The sequence below is a fragment of the Protopterus annectens genome, chromosome 6.part1, assembly GCF_019279795.1.
Source record: "Protopterus annectens isolate FY-2018-M chromosome 6.part1, PAN1.0, whole genome shotgun sequence".
In the NCBI taxonomy this organism is placed as follows: domain Eukaryota; kingdom Metazoa; phylum Chordata; order Ceratodontiformes; family Protopteridae; genus Protopterus; species Protopterus annectens.
Genome location: NC_056738.1, coordinates 133,650,317 through 133,665,462, shown reverse-complemented (window position 1 = coordinate 133,665,462; position 15,146 = coordinate 133,650,317). Strand labels below are relative to the sequence as shown.

The 15,146-nt window shown below is 38.6% G+C and overlaps 1 protein-coding gene across 3 annotated transcripts in view; it reads left to right on the top strand.

Moving 5' to 3' along the window:
- The window catches only part of GPR155 (G protein-coupled receptor 155), a 782,878-nt gene that overhangs the window by 206,142 nt on the left and 561,590 nt on the right, over window positions 1–15,146 (top strand). For all 3 annotated transcript variants that reach the window (XM_044075558.1, XM_044075557.1, XM_044075559.1), the window contains exon 2: window positions 1,184–1,690. In XM_044075558.1, the coding sequence (XP_043931493.1) occupies window positions 1,321–1,690 (370 nt within the window). In that variant the 5' untranslated portion in view covers window positions 1,184–1,320. The remainder of the gene's footprint in view (window positions 1–1,183; window positions 1,691–15,146) is intronic.

The window sequence follows — 15,146 nt, the reverse complement described above, 5'->3', positions numbered from 1 at the left end:
GAGTGGTGTTATATTCTATAGTTATTTCATGTCTGATTTGAATCAGAAGAATTTGGTTTATACCAAGGAATGCAAGTGGAGCAAAAAAATAACCTGTAACATTCCTTTGCTGATATACAAATGGAAACGACAATGTTTGTGGCAGTAGAAACCTCCACTCTTACCCCAGCAGTCATCCTGTTTTTCTAAGCCAGACGCTCTACTAGGTGTTTTCTGATTTGGTAGGTGAGGGGATTGTCATCTTTCCCACAACCGGGATCACAATGAATCGGCATACTTTTGATCTAGAAGAAAATGTTCAGGAGAACTGTTGGACAGAGGAAAAAGGCTGTCAGAATTATGTGGCTTCCCAGCAGACTGAAATAAACGTAGGAAGATGACGTTACCTTACTGTACCTCAGTTCTGTATATCTTGTTTGTGTTCCTAGCATATGTCTTAGTAGTATTTTTAAGCTTTGTCTTTTGTTTTTGCCACAAGTGATGCAAATAATGATTTATTGCCTAGTTTACCATTTCCCTGTTGTCTTGGTCTTTCTTTGCTTCTGTTGTAAATGAACTGTGCATTAATAACCAAAGAAATAATATGTAACAGTAAGTCAGATAGCCATGGAGGCTTTTCACTCATTTTATTGGAAGTGACTGCACTTAAAAAATTGAAACTGAAAGCCATAACTGCTGGCTCCACACATAACAAGCTGGACTATTTTTGTAAGGGAAGGGTCGTTGGAAGACTTTGATCACATTGCAGGCAGAGTATCCTGCTTTAATAAGGAAAAGCATGATGTTACGCAAGCTAATTTCTAAGCGTGAGAGTCCAGAGGAAGGAGGCAAATTGCTTAATAAACTTCATTTCAGAGCAGTGGAGCTGAAACCCAAATCACCAGGTTCACAGCTTTATTCTTCAGCAACAATGTTTCTTGCCTCCTCCTCCTCTCTAACAGTCATTTTTTATTGTTAAAGTTTTAAGAAACTTCACAGGTGAAAAAGCATTTTTTTGTTTGTGTGCCATAAAGAAACCACTTATGTAATCGCTGACTGAGTTATTTGCATTAGCAGTACTTAACATTTTAAGAGAGAAAGGAATGTTCATTTCTTGTCTGAAATTGTTGTTCATTTAAAAATGTTGACTGAACTGCCTTACACATCAGTTTTTTGATGGTTACTTGTACTTGTTTTTTTTCAGCACTTGTGAATATCTCCCATGCGGACTAACCATTAAAGAAGAGGCAGGATGCTGAAGTTGAGAAAGTTCATTTCTCTGCTTGGTTCTTTTTGTGTAACCCACGTCTGACTGGAAGGGACTTGGCAATTAATTTCACCATGGATTCTCATTCTCCGATGTCTATTGATAATCTTTTCCCAGCCTTGATAGAGTGTTTTGGGATAATACTATGTGGATATGTGGCTGGTAGAACTAATGTTATTACACCAATCCAAGCTAAAGGACTTGGGAATTTTATCTCAAAGTTTGCACTTCCTGCTCTACTTTTTAAGAATATGGTAATCCTTGATTTTGCCAATGTACACTGGTCTTTCCTTCTAGGTATACTGATCGCTAAAGTGTGCGTGTTTTTAATTGTGTGCTGCTTGACACTCCTACTTGCTAATTCAGAAAGTCGATTCAGCAAAGCAGGCCTATTCCCTATTTTTGCCACTCAAAGTAATGATTTTGTCTTGGGATATACAATAGGTAAGACTTTGGTCATTCTTTTTTCAGTATAGTATTTTTTTAGATGATGCACTTGAACATGAATTAAAAGTAATCTAAGTACAATGATGAGAGAGCAGTCATTTCAGGGTGTGACCTGCTACCAGAATAATGCATGTGTGGCTTAAAATAATGGATGTTATATTTAAATAGACTAACTCTGGTATTATTTATGTACTCATTAGTGTTTTGTCACGGAAAGTGTGTTATAATCATGTTTTAGCTTGCCTAAGAAGGGGGACAAGAAATGCAAGATGTAGAAAGTAGTCCTAGCCTTGGCAGTATTAATTTTGAGTGCTGGTGGCTGCTTTACGGTGACTGAAGATTTCTTTCTGTGGAAACAATTCTTTGTACTTAATTCTTGTTAGCAGGGAATTCAGACAGCTGAGTATAGAGAGCCCTAATTAGGGGAGTCACACAACCATACTCTGTACTGATACTGTAAGGATTTCACTTATTAGCAAAACCCATTCAACCATCTGTTTTTCTTTTCATGTAGTATCTAAATAGATGAGTTTTCATTTTTTATAACTTAATGATCAGATTGCCTTGGAAATTACACCTGTACAGGAGCAAAGGTACCTTGATGTTTGTCTACTTCATTTGGGGGTAACAGAAATCAATTAATTGCATACGTGTTTTTTGTATTTTTTCCCTTCTACTGCATGCCTTATTTTTCAGAGTTGACCTAAGAATGGTTAAATAAGAGACACACACACACACACACACACACACACACACACACACACACACACACACACACACACACACACACACACACACACACACACACATACATACATACATACATACATACACACACACACACACACACACACACACACACACACATACATACACACACATACATACACACACACACATACACACACACACACACACACACACACACACACACACACACACACACACACACACACACACACACACACACACGCTGCGTGAGGTCACCATCCCACATATAAGCAGCTACCAAGAAATGAGCATGGTTTGTGAATTGTTTTTATAGTAAGTCTTTGATCATTTGTGCTGTAACAGAACTGTAATTGTTCAGATAGGTGCATAGCTGGAATCAGAGTCAGCACTCCTGTCTGTAAAATCAATGGCTCGTCCTGTTGAATTTGCAGAGTCCTCCATGATGTTAGTTTGAGAAATGCTAACTTTTTCTTCTTTACCATCATGGCACTGTATGCTTTGAGACCTTCCTTTATTTTTCTGAGCATATGTATAATTTCCTGGGTACTTTTCCATTAACGGGGCAATACTCAAAATGTACAGTCCTGCTTATTCTTTCCTGGTTAAAGTAAACAAAGTCTATAACTCTAATTATTGCCGTCATTTAGTAAGTGCAATTTAACATCTTTTGTCCAAAAGTCACCAGTTTGTGAAGGGAGTGAGAGGACAGAGTTAAAATGTGGGTTAAAAATCAGTGATGTTTCTGAAGATAGGGGACAGTCAACAGATATAAGGACATTGCCGTACCTCTGACTAAGCAGAATTTGTCAGCCTTATGTCGCAGTCTCTGTGTTATTGTAATGCCATCAATCATTATTTTGTGATCACAGTCATACCCAACCGCCAAATCAATATTGTGATGATTACTGCATGATCCATACCTCTCAACGTCATTGCGCAAAACCAGGAACAAAGTCAACATAACGTAGGGACAGTTTTGACAAATATTGCCATACTGAACAGCTTTTGCATCAACTTGCATTTTATGAACAGCAGAAGTATTAAAATTTAAGGTGTGACTTTACCGCCAGCTGTCCAGATTTTTGCAGAATGTCCAATTGTCTGCCTGTTTTTGTTACTTCCTCATAAAAGCCTGTGTTACCACTACGTGTTTAGTGTGGTCGTACCAGTCAAGAGTACCTCATTACGAGAAACGTGCCTCATTTGACTCTTAAGTTCACGTTCATTGCTGTTCCACATGATACCGTCCCATATCAAGTCAACAAGAATGTTTTATAAGTACAGATGGTTTCACATGCGAGTCCGACCATCCTGGGAGGCCCCTAGCTGGTTGTTACATTACTGGAGTTAGTGTTCCACATTTTGGAGATGGAAGGTTGACACTTATGACTAAGGCTTAATGAAGTTGGGCTTAAAAAAATCACAAGACGCAGTCCTCAAACTACATTCCTCCAGGTGTGCAGCAGTTTCGTCGGACCAGACTGTTGCCAAGATAACGGAAAAGTACCATTTCCTGAGCCATTAAAGGTTGCAAGTTAGCTATTTACCTATTATATTTTATCAGGTGGAGTAGATCCCACTGAAAAAAACAAAAAGCCTCCTAATGCGGTGCGGGGGTGGGGGGGGGGTAAGGAATAGAGGGAAACGATCTGCCACAACATTTGGGCATTGTACTTATGACAGAGTAGGGCAAATACATTGCATCTGTAAAAGCAGTCCATGTAGTTAGTTAGTTCCATATACTTTAAGCTTCACCTAACTGCACAGATGTGTTATCACACTGGTTTTACATACTAATTTGTATACTTTGGTTAGGCTTATCACAAACCCAGTTTGTACAGTTCCTTTCTGTTTCTGTACAATGTGCCAGTTTTGGTCAGAATATTTTCATAAGCTTCAGAGAATTCTATGAAGACCTGTTGCATCCCCATTAGTTTTACATATTAATTTGCATGCTCACCTTAGTTAAAACATGATATAAGCAAAATGTTCTTCTGTTTCTGTTTCCTTATTAGCATGTGACAGTTTTGGTCAAAAAGCCAATGTTAGGTTTTATGTAGAAAACCTTGAGAAGCTGTCCAGAACAATGTGCATGACCCTTTATGCCAAATAAGATATAGCAGCACTTAGATAAGAACTGTCAATTTTTTATTTCACATTGTAAAACATGAATTTAATAAGATGCTATAGTATGTAAAACTGAATAGCTTCTGCTCACAGAATGCCAAAGTATAAACTCTGTAGTACGAAACAAAACTTGGTATTCCAGGGTGGGATTTTTGTAATTGTATGCCAGGTCCCAGAACTGTAGACCTTTCCTCCACTCCTGGCACTGCAGGGCTCTAGACAGTATACCTTTCCAGTATTGGGGGTGACAGAAACTAATGCCTGATGCTGATAGGCTTAAGCAAAACCAAAACCCATTTAGCAGCATATCAGGCATTCTGAAAAAAATACAAAGTTTATTTAACAAAATGCGTAACTTCATGAACTATAGCTGTTAGAATCACATCGTATTGTAAAACATAATATTTTTATTTATGCCATGATGTATGTCATGTATGCCTAGCTATAACCTTTGAATTTTAGCATATCAATGCCCTTGAATTTTAACATGTTAATGCAGTCTGTGGAGTAATGTTAGCTGTTCTACTGCATGTCATAGTTTTTGCAGTATTGGGATGTACAATAAGATTAATGTACTGAAGCATATTATTTTCCATACTTAATATGGTTGGTTGTGAGCAGAGCCTTTAGAGCTTTTTTGCCACCTCATCTGATGAAATCCATTCCCTTACTGCAGAGTATCAGTAAGAAATGTACAGAGTCTGTATATTAGTCTGTCTGATTATATATGTATATGTAGTTAAAATGTTGCAGTGCTGTTATGATCTTTGAGTGAAAGATATTTATGGAGGTGAAAGAAGCTGCCATAGGAAGCACAGTATTGCACATCACTGACAACATTGTCCCTTCTCTTTCAGTCCCTGTCATCCCACCCCCTCCACCTTCCTACTATTCCTCATTCTGTATTTGAATGTTTGGTCTTTCCCCCATCACTGCTCTGTAATGGAAGATTTTTTTTTATTCTCTAGACATGAGACACCTAATGACATGTATTCACATTTAATCTTTAGAAATGTTGACTAAAGGCTGCTAACCCTTTCAGTGGTGTAGCCTGTTTTGCTTGCTTTACCTTTTACTTAACCTTGAGTCCTACATTCTTTCTTTCATCCCACTGACCCATTTGTTCCTGTCTTGGGTTAGAAGCCAGGCACCACCAATCCAGGTGAGAGCCCTACAGCTTATTTATTTCCTGTCTGAAGGGCCTAATGAACCCATTAGTTCCTTGGAGAGGCAAGAGTAGGGCTTCACCCCCTCCAGAGTGTCTGTCACCTAATCTAGCTGTCTCAAACTCCACTGATGCTGCCTCCCCACAGGAGGAATGTGTACCTCAACATACGTGCTTCTCTGGCCACAAGCGCTGCTTGAACTACTGGAAGCATGTGCATGGTTTATCTGGGCTGCATGGGTGCAACACCTAGTGCTCCCTGTGGGTGTCACCCAAGAAGTCAGCCAGAACCACCGCCCTGCCCACAAGAGAGACAAGATGGCATAGCCACCCCCTGTCCCTGGTCCATCCTATCCATCGCCTTTACCACTAGTGGAACATGGGTTGTCTGGATCACAGTTGTAGTTTATCCATCTGTGCCATAGGGGGCAGTCCAGTATGATTTACTTTCTTTTATTTATTTACATTTGTTTACCGGGAAATTCCGACTGGACGCAGGTCCTTTTTCAGCAGATGCCCGGGGAGAAAAGCTCCACATCATGTACATGATAAATAGAGATACAAAGTTGCAGCAATAGTAAACAACATTACAGGTTTTTGGCTTTAATACAATAACAATATATTGATTGTCAGCAGTGTATACAGTAAATGTTGCAAGTTAAGATAGTTTCTTGTTGTTTATAATATTAGTAACAAAGTTGTCAGACAAGATTTTAAAGTATGTAAAGACAACTAGCTAATTCTGACTGTGGTTAGTAGTGGTGGTAGTATAGTTGGGTTAAGAGTCTAGGTGAGGGGGGGAGGGTAAGGGTTGGGGGTGTTGGTCTGGATTAGAACAAGGACAAAGCCAGTTCAAGTGGAATTTGAGCGCAGTCTTGAAAAGGCTGCTGGAAGGTAGAGTGGATATAGAGGGTGGAAGATTGTTCCAAAGTTTAGATATGATGCATGAAAATATGGCTTCTCCTGCTGAGTTTTTAGGTTTTATAACAGTGAGTTGATTTTTGTTGCTTGATCTTAGGGGCCTAGTGTAGTGATAGGGTTGGAGAACGGTTTGAAGGGAAGAGATGTTAAGGGGGTGGTTAATAAGTTTATGAGCGAGGGCGAGTTGATTAAAGTGAAGGAGTTGTGGGAGTTTTAGCCTGTTTAGTTCTTTAAAGGAGATACAGTGATGGCTGCAGTAGTAGATTCCAGTGACAAATTTAGCAATTTTGTTGTAACAAACATCCAGCTTGTGTATGTCTGTCTGTCTAAGGTTTGTAAGTATGAGGGATGCATAGAGTAGGGTGGAGATTAGCTGGGAATTGGCTATGGAGATTCTAGCTGCCTTGGTTAGGAATTGGCGGCTTCGATATAATGCACCAAGTTTCTTGTGAACTTTTTTTATTGTGAGAGATATGTGGGTGTCAAATCTAAGTTTGTTGTCTATTTCCACACCAAGTAATTTTGTGTGTTCTGATGGAGAGATGATGGTATTGTCTTTGGCGAGAATGTTGAAGTTGGGGGTGTTTTGGGTAGCTTTGGAAGGTTGGAACAGGAAAAGTTTTGTCTTACTTGGGTTGAGTAGGAGCTGAGCATTGGATAGCCAGCTTTCTACAGAAGAGAATGATTCCTGTGTGATTTGTTGTAGTTCTGGTAGAGTGGGGGCAGAGCAGATGAGAGCAGAGTCATCTACGTACTGTATAAGAGATGCTTGTGTGGTGGCAGTATGTAGGTTGTTAGTGAAAAGTGAGAATAGCAGAGGGCCAAGGACAGACCCTTGGGGAACTCCAAGAGTAACTGGGAGGCAAGGTTATAGGTTATCGTCCCAGATTACTGATTGCTGGTGTCCGTGTAGATACATCCAGGATTGCATATTTATGAAATTCTTTTGCCCACGGAACATATTAATTCTCTTTAAGAGTTATACTGAACGGCACTGAGGAAAATGTTAGTTCAGATGCAAGTAATAGAGTTGTAGTGGAGACCAGAGCAAATCCATCTAACTGCTTCAGGAAATTAACTGTTTGTTTTAATGTGCAGGTTAGTAAATCGTCCAGCCCAAGATTCTGACTTTTCTTTCAGGTTACTAATATTTAGTATTTTTAATGTGTAGGCATCTATTCTGTTCTAGAAATCAGAATTTGGAAGGCCTTATTCCTCCTGCAGCTGTCACATGTCAGAATGTTGATCATATACTTTCATTTATTTGTTTTATTTGAAATTTGTTTACCAGGAAAGTCCAAGCAGGATAATTTCCTATTTTCAATAGAGGCCCAGGGAGAAAAGCTTCACATTGACATATAAAGCCTAATACAGAAGAATGACATATTCATTAAGTAAAAAAATCAGCTTCAGCTTATACAGTGTGAACCTGTACGTACGTACATACTGCAAATATTTGGACAGCTGTAGCAAGCTGAAAAAGAAAATTGTCCATAAATAGAGTACTCACAAGTTGCAGTTCATAGATATGACATTAAACACACTGAGTACACTCTTTATAACAGAAATGACTAGATAATATAGCCTAGGCAGAAATATATTTGATCTTTGTCTAAGAAATACATTTTACTAATTCCTTCGCTCTGAACATTGTCAAGGTTTGCTGGTTGTGGAAAGAGGGAAAGACTAGTTCAGCCTGGGGTAGTGCAAGAGCAGAGTCAAGTTGTATTTAGGTAGTCTTTTTAGTAGTTTGAAACTGGAGATGTTCAAGGTAGATCTAGTTTGCAGAGGGATATAATTCCTTTTTTAGCAACTAATTACAAGTAGAGAGCTTGGCAAGAGGATTTGTGGGGTTTATATATGCTGAGAATATGTTCATTAGATCAAAGTAGTCTGTTAGGGTTATACATTTGGAGAATAGGAGTAATAGCAAGGTAGTCATTGACTTTGTGAGTAGGGCAATACATTGTTGGCTGAGGTATCGTTTGTTAGTGACAAATTTTGCAACCTTATTATAGCATGCCTCCAGCTTATTTTTAACAGTAGCCTAAAGGGTGGTTAGGATGGGTGCACTGTATAAGAGAGATGGGAGACAGTAGGTAGTCGCAGGAATAATTTTGGTAGTGTTGCTAAGGAACCTTTTTATGCCTGTAAAGTGTTTCTAATTTTTGGTGAACCTTTTTTGTTTTGTTATTTCGAACTTACAGGTCATATTTAAGGTTGTCATTTATAATCACTTCCAGAAGTTTTGTATGGGAGTCTACTTCAGTTTTAGTTTTGTTTAGTGAAATGATTTTGAAATTCACATTATCAAGCCTGTGTAATTTGGGGCAAAATCACTATAACTTTGTTTTTTTAAGGGTTGAGTAGTAGCTGGGCATTATGAAATCATTTCTGAAATGAGGAAAAAAGCTTCTTGCCTGTTATGGAGGAGTTGAGGCAAGTCATTAGATGCACATATAAGTGCAGAGTCATCAGCATATTGTATAAGAGAGGCTGGGCTTGTGGAGGTGTAGAGGCCATTGATAAAAAATATTAAAGATGAGGACACCAAGAATAGAGCGAAACTTGCAGATATGGAGAGAGTGCCATTTCACAGACTGGAGCCTGTCAGTTAAATATGTATTGTACTGTAGTAATGAAGAAGGTGATAGTCCAAGTTGATAAAGTTTATACAGGGGTTAGGGTGAGACACTGTGTTGAAAGATTTTCACAGTTCAAGGAATAAGGAGGAAACAAGTTTGCCAGAGTCCCTGTATTTTTTTATGATGTCAGAGGGCAATAGTTGTACTTTGTGTTGGGTAGAAGCCATGTTGGGTGGAGGTTAAGAACTGTTATTTTAGAGGATAGTGGAGAAGTTGCTTATGAATGCATCTTTTAAGAATTTTTGAGAGGAGCAATAATATTGCAGTAGGCCGAAAATTAAAGACGTCAGATGAGATGCCACTTTCATGAAGAGGAATAATATATGATTTTTTCCATGGTGGGGGTACTTAGGATTCAGATATTGATCTATTGATATGGATAGAGAGTGGGTGTGCTGTGACATTGGCAGCTGTCTTAGGTATTCAGGTGGTCAGCCGCACAGTGGCGCAGGGTTTGAGTTTAAAGTAGAATTTTTTTTTTATCATTGATGTGGAAACGTATCTTAAGTGGAACTTGCTAGCAATGTATATGGAGGGTAAATTAGGTTCAGATGGGGATACTGGGTGGGGAGACTAAAGGACGTGGTGGTGTGTATAGTGTATGGAAAATGTTGGTTTTGGTCTAAGCTGTTTGCTGAATAAGTAGGATTGGGCGTTTGTTGAGGGGGTGGTAGACACACCGGATGAAGGTAAAAAAATTTTAGTTAGGGGAGGTAATGCTTTCTATGAAGTATGTATTGAATAGGGTTGCAGTTTCTAATGGAGGGCTATTATGAGAAGGGTTAGGTTCCTTGTTTGAGCCTTTATGTAACATGTTACATATTTTTACCCAGAATTTTTGGGGGTCATTTTTGTGTTGAAGTTGTAGATGGGTATAATTTTTTTTAATCTAGGTTAACTTGTTTTTTACTCAGATTGCAAAATTTCTATGAAGCTGCAAGTTATAGGGACTTTTAAGTTTAAGCCAGTCTTTCCAAGCTTAGTCTCTGTTAGACACATTGTAGCTTTTGTCTTGTTAGTGAGCTATGGTGCAGTTTTTTTTTTAAGCTGGGTGTGGCTGTTTAAAGTATCAACTGCTTCATAGAGAAGAACTTTTAAATTAAAGGCTTTCAAAATATTGATGAAGGAGTAAGGTTTCAGGTTGTTATGATTTGGTGAGTGCTAGGTTGGTGGGTGGTATTGCTGGAAGGTGGCCACTAAGTGAGTTTGGATAGGTTATAGAGGCTGAAAGTTTACTAGTCAGAGATTGGTATCCAGTCTAGAATTGAAAGTTTACTGTTGGTATTATTAAATCTAGTGTGTGTTTTGATAAGTTGTGTGTAACCATAAAGGTTTATACTAGCTGAGGGAAAGTCTGATGTAAGGTTTTGCCATTCAATATTTAACATCTTCTAGTATGATTTTTTTTCTTAAAGTAAGTAAGTAGTTGTCCAGGAGAGGAGTTCTCCTAACGTTAGATATAGATAGTAACAAAACATAGCTGTTTTTTATTAGGCTTTAGCAGTAGTACTAGTATTTTGACATTTTGGAATTTTGAGATGCTGTGTGAATAGGGAGAGAGATTGTATGAACTTGAATAAAAAGGCTAACCCTCCTGCTTTCTTGCGGAGCCTGTAAGGTCCAATAATATTGTAGCCTAGAGGGAATAGTTCAGAATCTTTAATGTTAGGCTTAAGCCAGGTTTCCGTGATGGCAAGAATGTCATTGTTGTACTGTGATATCCAGGCATGTAGCTCTGTAATTTTGTTACAAATGCTACAGAGGTTGATAGAGGCCGTATTCAATATTTTTGGAAGACAAGTAGGAGAATAATGGGGTGAAGGGTTTGAGGTGCTAGTTTTATTAGCATGGATAGATGGTTGTTTAATGATAGGAAAGACAGTAGAGCTGGGAAGAAGGCATTGTTTCAGGTGGCAGATGGAGGGGTAGTTAATTCACAGTTTTGTAGGGATAATTCTTTGCTGTTTAGATTTTTGCAGAATGTCCAGATTATTACCTCATATTTTTGGTCTGTCCCTCATACAAAATGTAATTTTTCTGGCAAATCAGTGACAATTGAATTCGCTAGACAGGGACAGGCAATTTGAGTTTCAGACTTCATATCCTTCAGAAAATGTGTGGGAACCAAACCTTTTATTCTAGCAGCCATTTGTCCCTATATTTAGGGCTTTGTCCCCCCCCATTATTTTGTCTTTGTCCAGATTTTTTGTGCTAAGAGGTTGAGAGCTATGGTTCTGGGTTGGGGAGTACATCACCACACTGGGATTTTTGAGAGGCAGTGTTTGATTTAGAGGGAACAGTTTTATTTTTTTAGTAGAGTTGTGGTAGTGAAGTGTTTTGTGCTTAAAATAAAGACAAGGTGAGAGACTAAAAAGGCAGGGAGATATTTTAGTATAACTATTCCTGATTTCATAGTGTGCTGAGTTAAACCACAGTAGGGGGTATATAGAGGTGAAAGTATGCCGTCATAGTTTGTTAGATACGATGCTAGTAGCAGCAGAAAAAGACATGATGCTTGAAGAAACATTTGAATTTTGGTGGTTATAAAGAAGAGGAAAAAGTGAAGTGTATCATTAAGTGGAGGGAGGCAGCGGTGGAGTTAATGAAGAGAAGTACGTGGAGGAGACTTGTCTTATTAGGTAATTCTAATTATGTAATAATGAGAAAGGAAGTGGAGGTGTATCAGTGATATCTGAAATCAGTTAGAGGCATAAAGAACAGAATATAACTATTAATGACATTTAGGTACATGTAATCATATGAAGAGGCAGATGCAATTTCTGTGATTGAGAGGAGGAGAGAACCTGTGAGTGGTTGTGAGGTGGTTATGTTGCTGCAGCTTTGAGGAATTAGGAGTCTTGTGATAGGTTAGAATTTGGATACGGAAGGGTAGGCCCAATATAAAGGAAGTGATGTCAGGAATGGGTGGGAAGCAGGATCAAACAATCAGCTAGGTTTATCAAAAGGTAAGTAAAAATGTCTTAATAGAGTAGAACACAGCAACCGCAGTGACCGTGTTAAAAACTAACAGTAAACAATTGGAAGTATTAACACGAAAAACATATGAGTGGGAGATAGAAAGGACAGTGTATCACATAATAATATGAGGGTGCTAAAGGAGATAGAACTACTGGCCCAGGCCAGATGTGGAAAGTAGACATGGTGTTAGGAGTGAGATATATGTGTGTACATTATATATATATATATATATATATATATATATATATATATATATACATATATATATATATATATATATATAGAGAGAGAGAGAGAGAGAGCAGAAAAGATATATATATATATATATATATATACATATATATATATATATATATATATATATATATATATATATATATATATATATATATATGTATAGCAGACAGGAGAAAGGCAACAGCCAAAATTCAGTAGTACCTTGCAAATGAGAAACAAACAGGCATGTGCTTAGGGCACAGTAGTAGAGTTAAAAATATACTGTTTATTTATTTATTTATTTTTTTGCCTTTTTACAGAAAAGTATAGTAAATCGACAGAAAGGCAGGCATCAGGAATGGAAAAAAAGGGCGTTCCCATCAGGTGTCATCATAATAACATCACAAATTAGGCAGAACTTGGGCAGGAGAGAGGGTGGAAATGGGCGGGGTTACAGGCAATGCAAGGGGGTGTGGCCTTGGTCTGGTTTTAGCCCTAGTGAATGGTGGCAATCCTAGAGCAGCCAATTTTTGAGAACCGAGTTGCACACAATGTGAAGAACAGTAAATCTTGTAAACTGTAATTGCTGTTGTCAGAGAACACTTCAGGCTGTGGAGCAGTAAGTAGATTAATTCTGAAGATTTAGTATGCTTGGAAAAACTTTCCTATGTTTTTTCAGCTCATTCCCACAGGTTGGGAAGATGGCCTAATGGTTAAGTTGTTTGCCTTACAAACACAGGTGCATGGTTTGAGTCTCACAAGGGATAATTGGCTAGGTTTAAAATAGCTCACAAGAGCAATTAGCCTAGTACTAATCTATGAACCTATTATAAAATGAGTTTTATGCATCATCATTTTTCAACATTTAGAAGAATAATTTGACAAAGTACATAAACACAAAAAAAAAAAAAATGCAGAGAGGCAAGCCCCCTGCAACACCTAAGTTAAATATATCAATCCCTCAGGTGCAATACAATGGGGAAAGCAAAAAAAAAAAAAAATCCACAGGAGTATACTGCCAGCTTGCAAAGTACAAGTACATGTGATTTTGACAAACCCAGATAAAAAGAAATTAAAACCCAGTTGCATAAGAATGCTCCAACGAAGTGTAGATGTACTGTTTGAAAACTGTTAACTTCTCCAGACCTACCAGAAGGAAGCAAATGCCATACCTTCTGTACGTCTATGTGAAATTTGGATCAGTGATAGAAAGAGATTAACCCTGTACTCTCCACTAAGTTCATTTATGTTGGTTGAAACCTTTTGCAGATTGGAAGTGAACGAGCCTTCTTGAGAAACCAGATTTGTTCTGTACAAGTTGTAATACTAATATTCCTGTATTTTTTTCTCTCCCTAAGCACCCTGTAACTATCAAGCCCCCATCCACCTCTGACATTTCGATTCCTCCATTTCCTTACATTTAGGGTCTCCATAAACTGGGAGGAAGAGTGTCTGGGACCACAGACAGTCATCCTGCATGAAGTCAGGAGAGTTTCTTGCTTCTCGGCTCTTCCCTGTTAACTAGCAGGTGTGGTGCAGGTCCTGGCATGTTAGTCAGGACTCAGTTGCACACTTATGCTGTCCATGGCAGGCTTATGCTCTCATGTCATACCTTCTTGGATGGAACATATACCTGTGGTCTGACCCTTGGGTGTGACTCCCAGTGTGTGTCAATCTGTCTTCCAGGACTGATAGTCACTCCCACCCATTCTACAGTATATGGGTCACTGATTGAGCTTGGGTTGTCTGCAGTGTAGTCAGGAATTCATGTGTGTGTCATAGTTGCCTCCTGTGGTACTGGTATTATCAGATTGAAGGATAGATTCTTTACCAGGTATTTGCTAGCCGGTATATTCTCCCCTGTCCCCTTGAGAATAGTGGAAATTTCATTGTTAAGAATCTTTCTGCTTTTCAGTTTGGTTGCTTATATTCTGCCTACCATCTCTTCATCTCTGTAATGGCTCATTCAAGGTATTCTTTCTCCTTTCCCTTAGTATATGGATGGAACTCAATTCCTTATCTTGTTTTGATCTGTGCCCCCCCCCCCCTCACGTTTCATGTAGGTTTGGGGTTGAGAAGTACGAGACAGACTTCTAATTATGGGGTTGAAGCAAATGAGACAGACTTCTAATATTTTGAGTTTCTGTATTTTTTTTTTTTAATTCTTGCCATCCTGCCGTGGCACCTGTGATTACTCTCAGTTCTGGTGGCCACAGTATGACACTTCAGCATGTCAGTTCTGACACATACTTCCTTTCCAGCTTTAAAGCAGTATAAAAGTTTGAGACATGCTTCTTTGCTTCCACAGTAATGCAGTCTTTTGACTTTCTGGAGCAACCAGAACTATTATTTGTAAAGACTTTATTTCTGAGGTGCACTGTTCAGTTTATGAGAAGGCATACCTGAGGGCTGTTTGTGGTTAGTGCAAGATTTTGTGGTATGCCCTCCATTTCTGGTTGAAGCTTTTGACTGCAGGCTTCCACCATGAGTTAATTAGCAGCAGCAGCACTTATTTTGCATGCCCCCACCCCCAGAAAAAAAAACAGAAAACAGAGCATGCCATATTAATCAGTCATTCTTTTTCACCACCGATAATAGCAGTGAGAGCTCATTCCCAGACACCAGTCACCAGCAGAATGGACTGATCATTATTTTTTAGCAACACCAG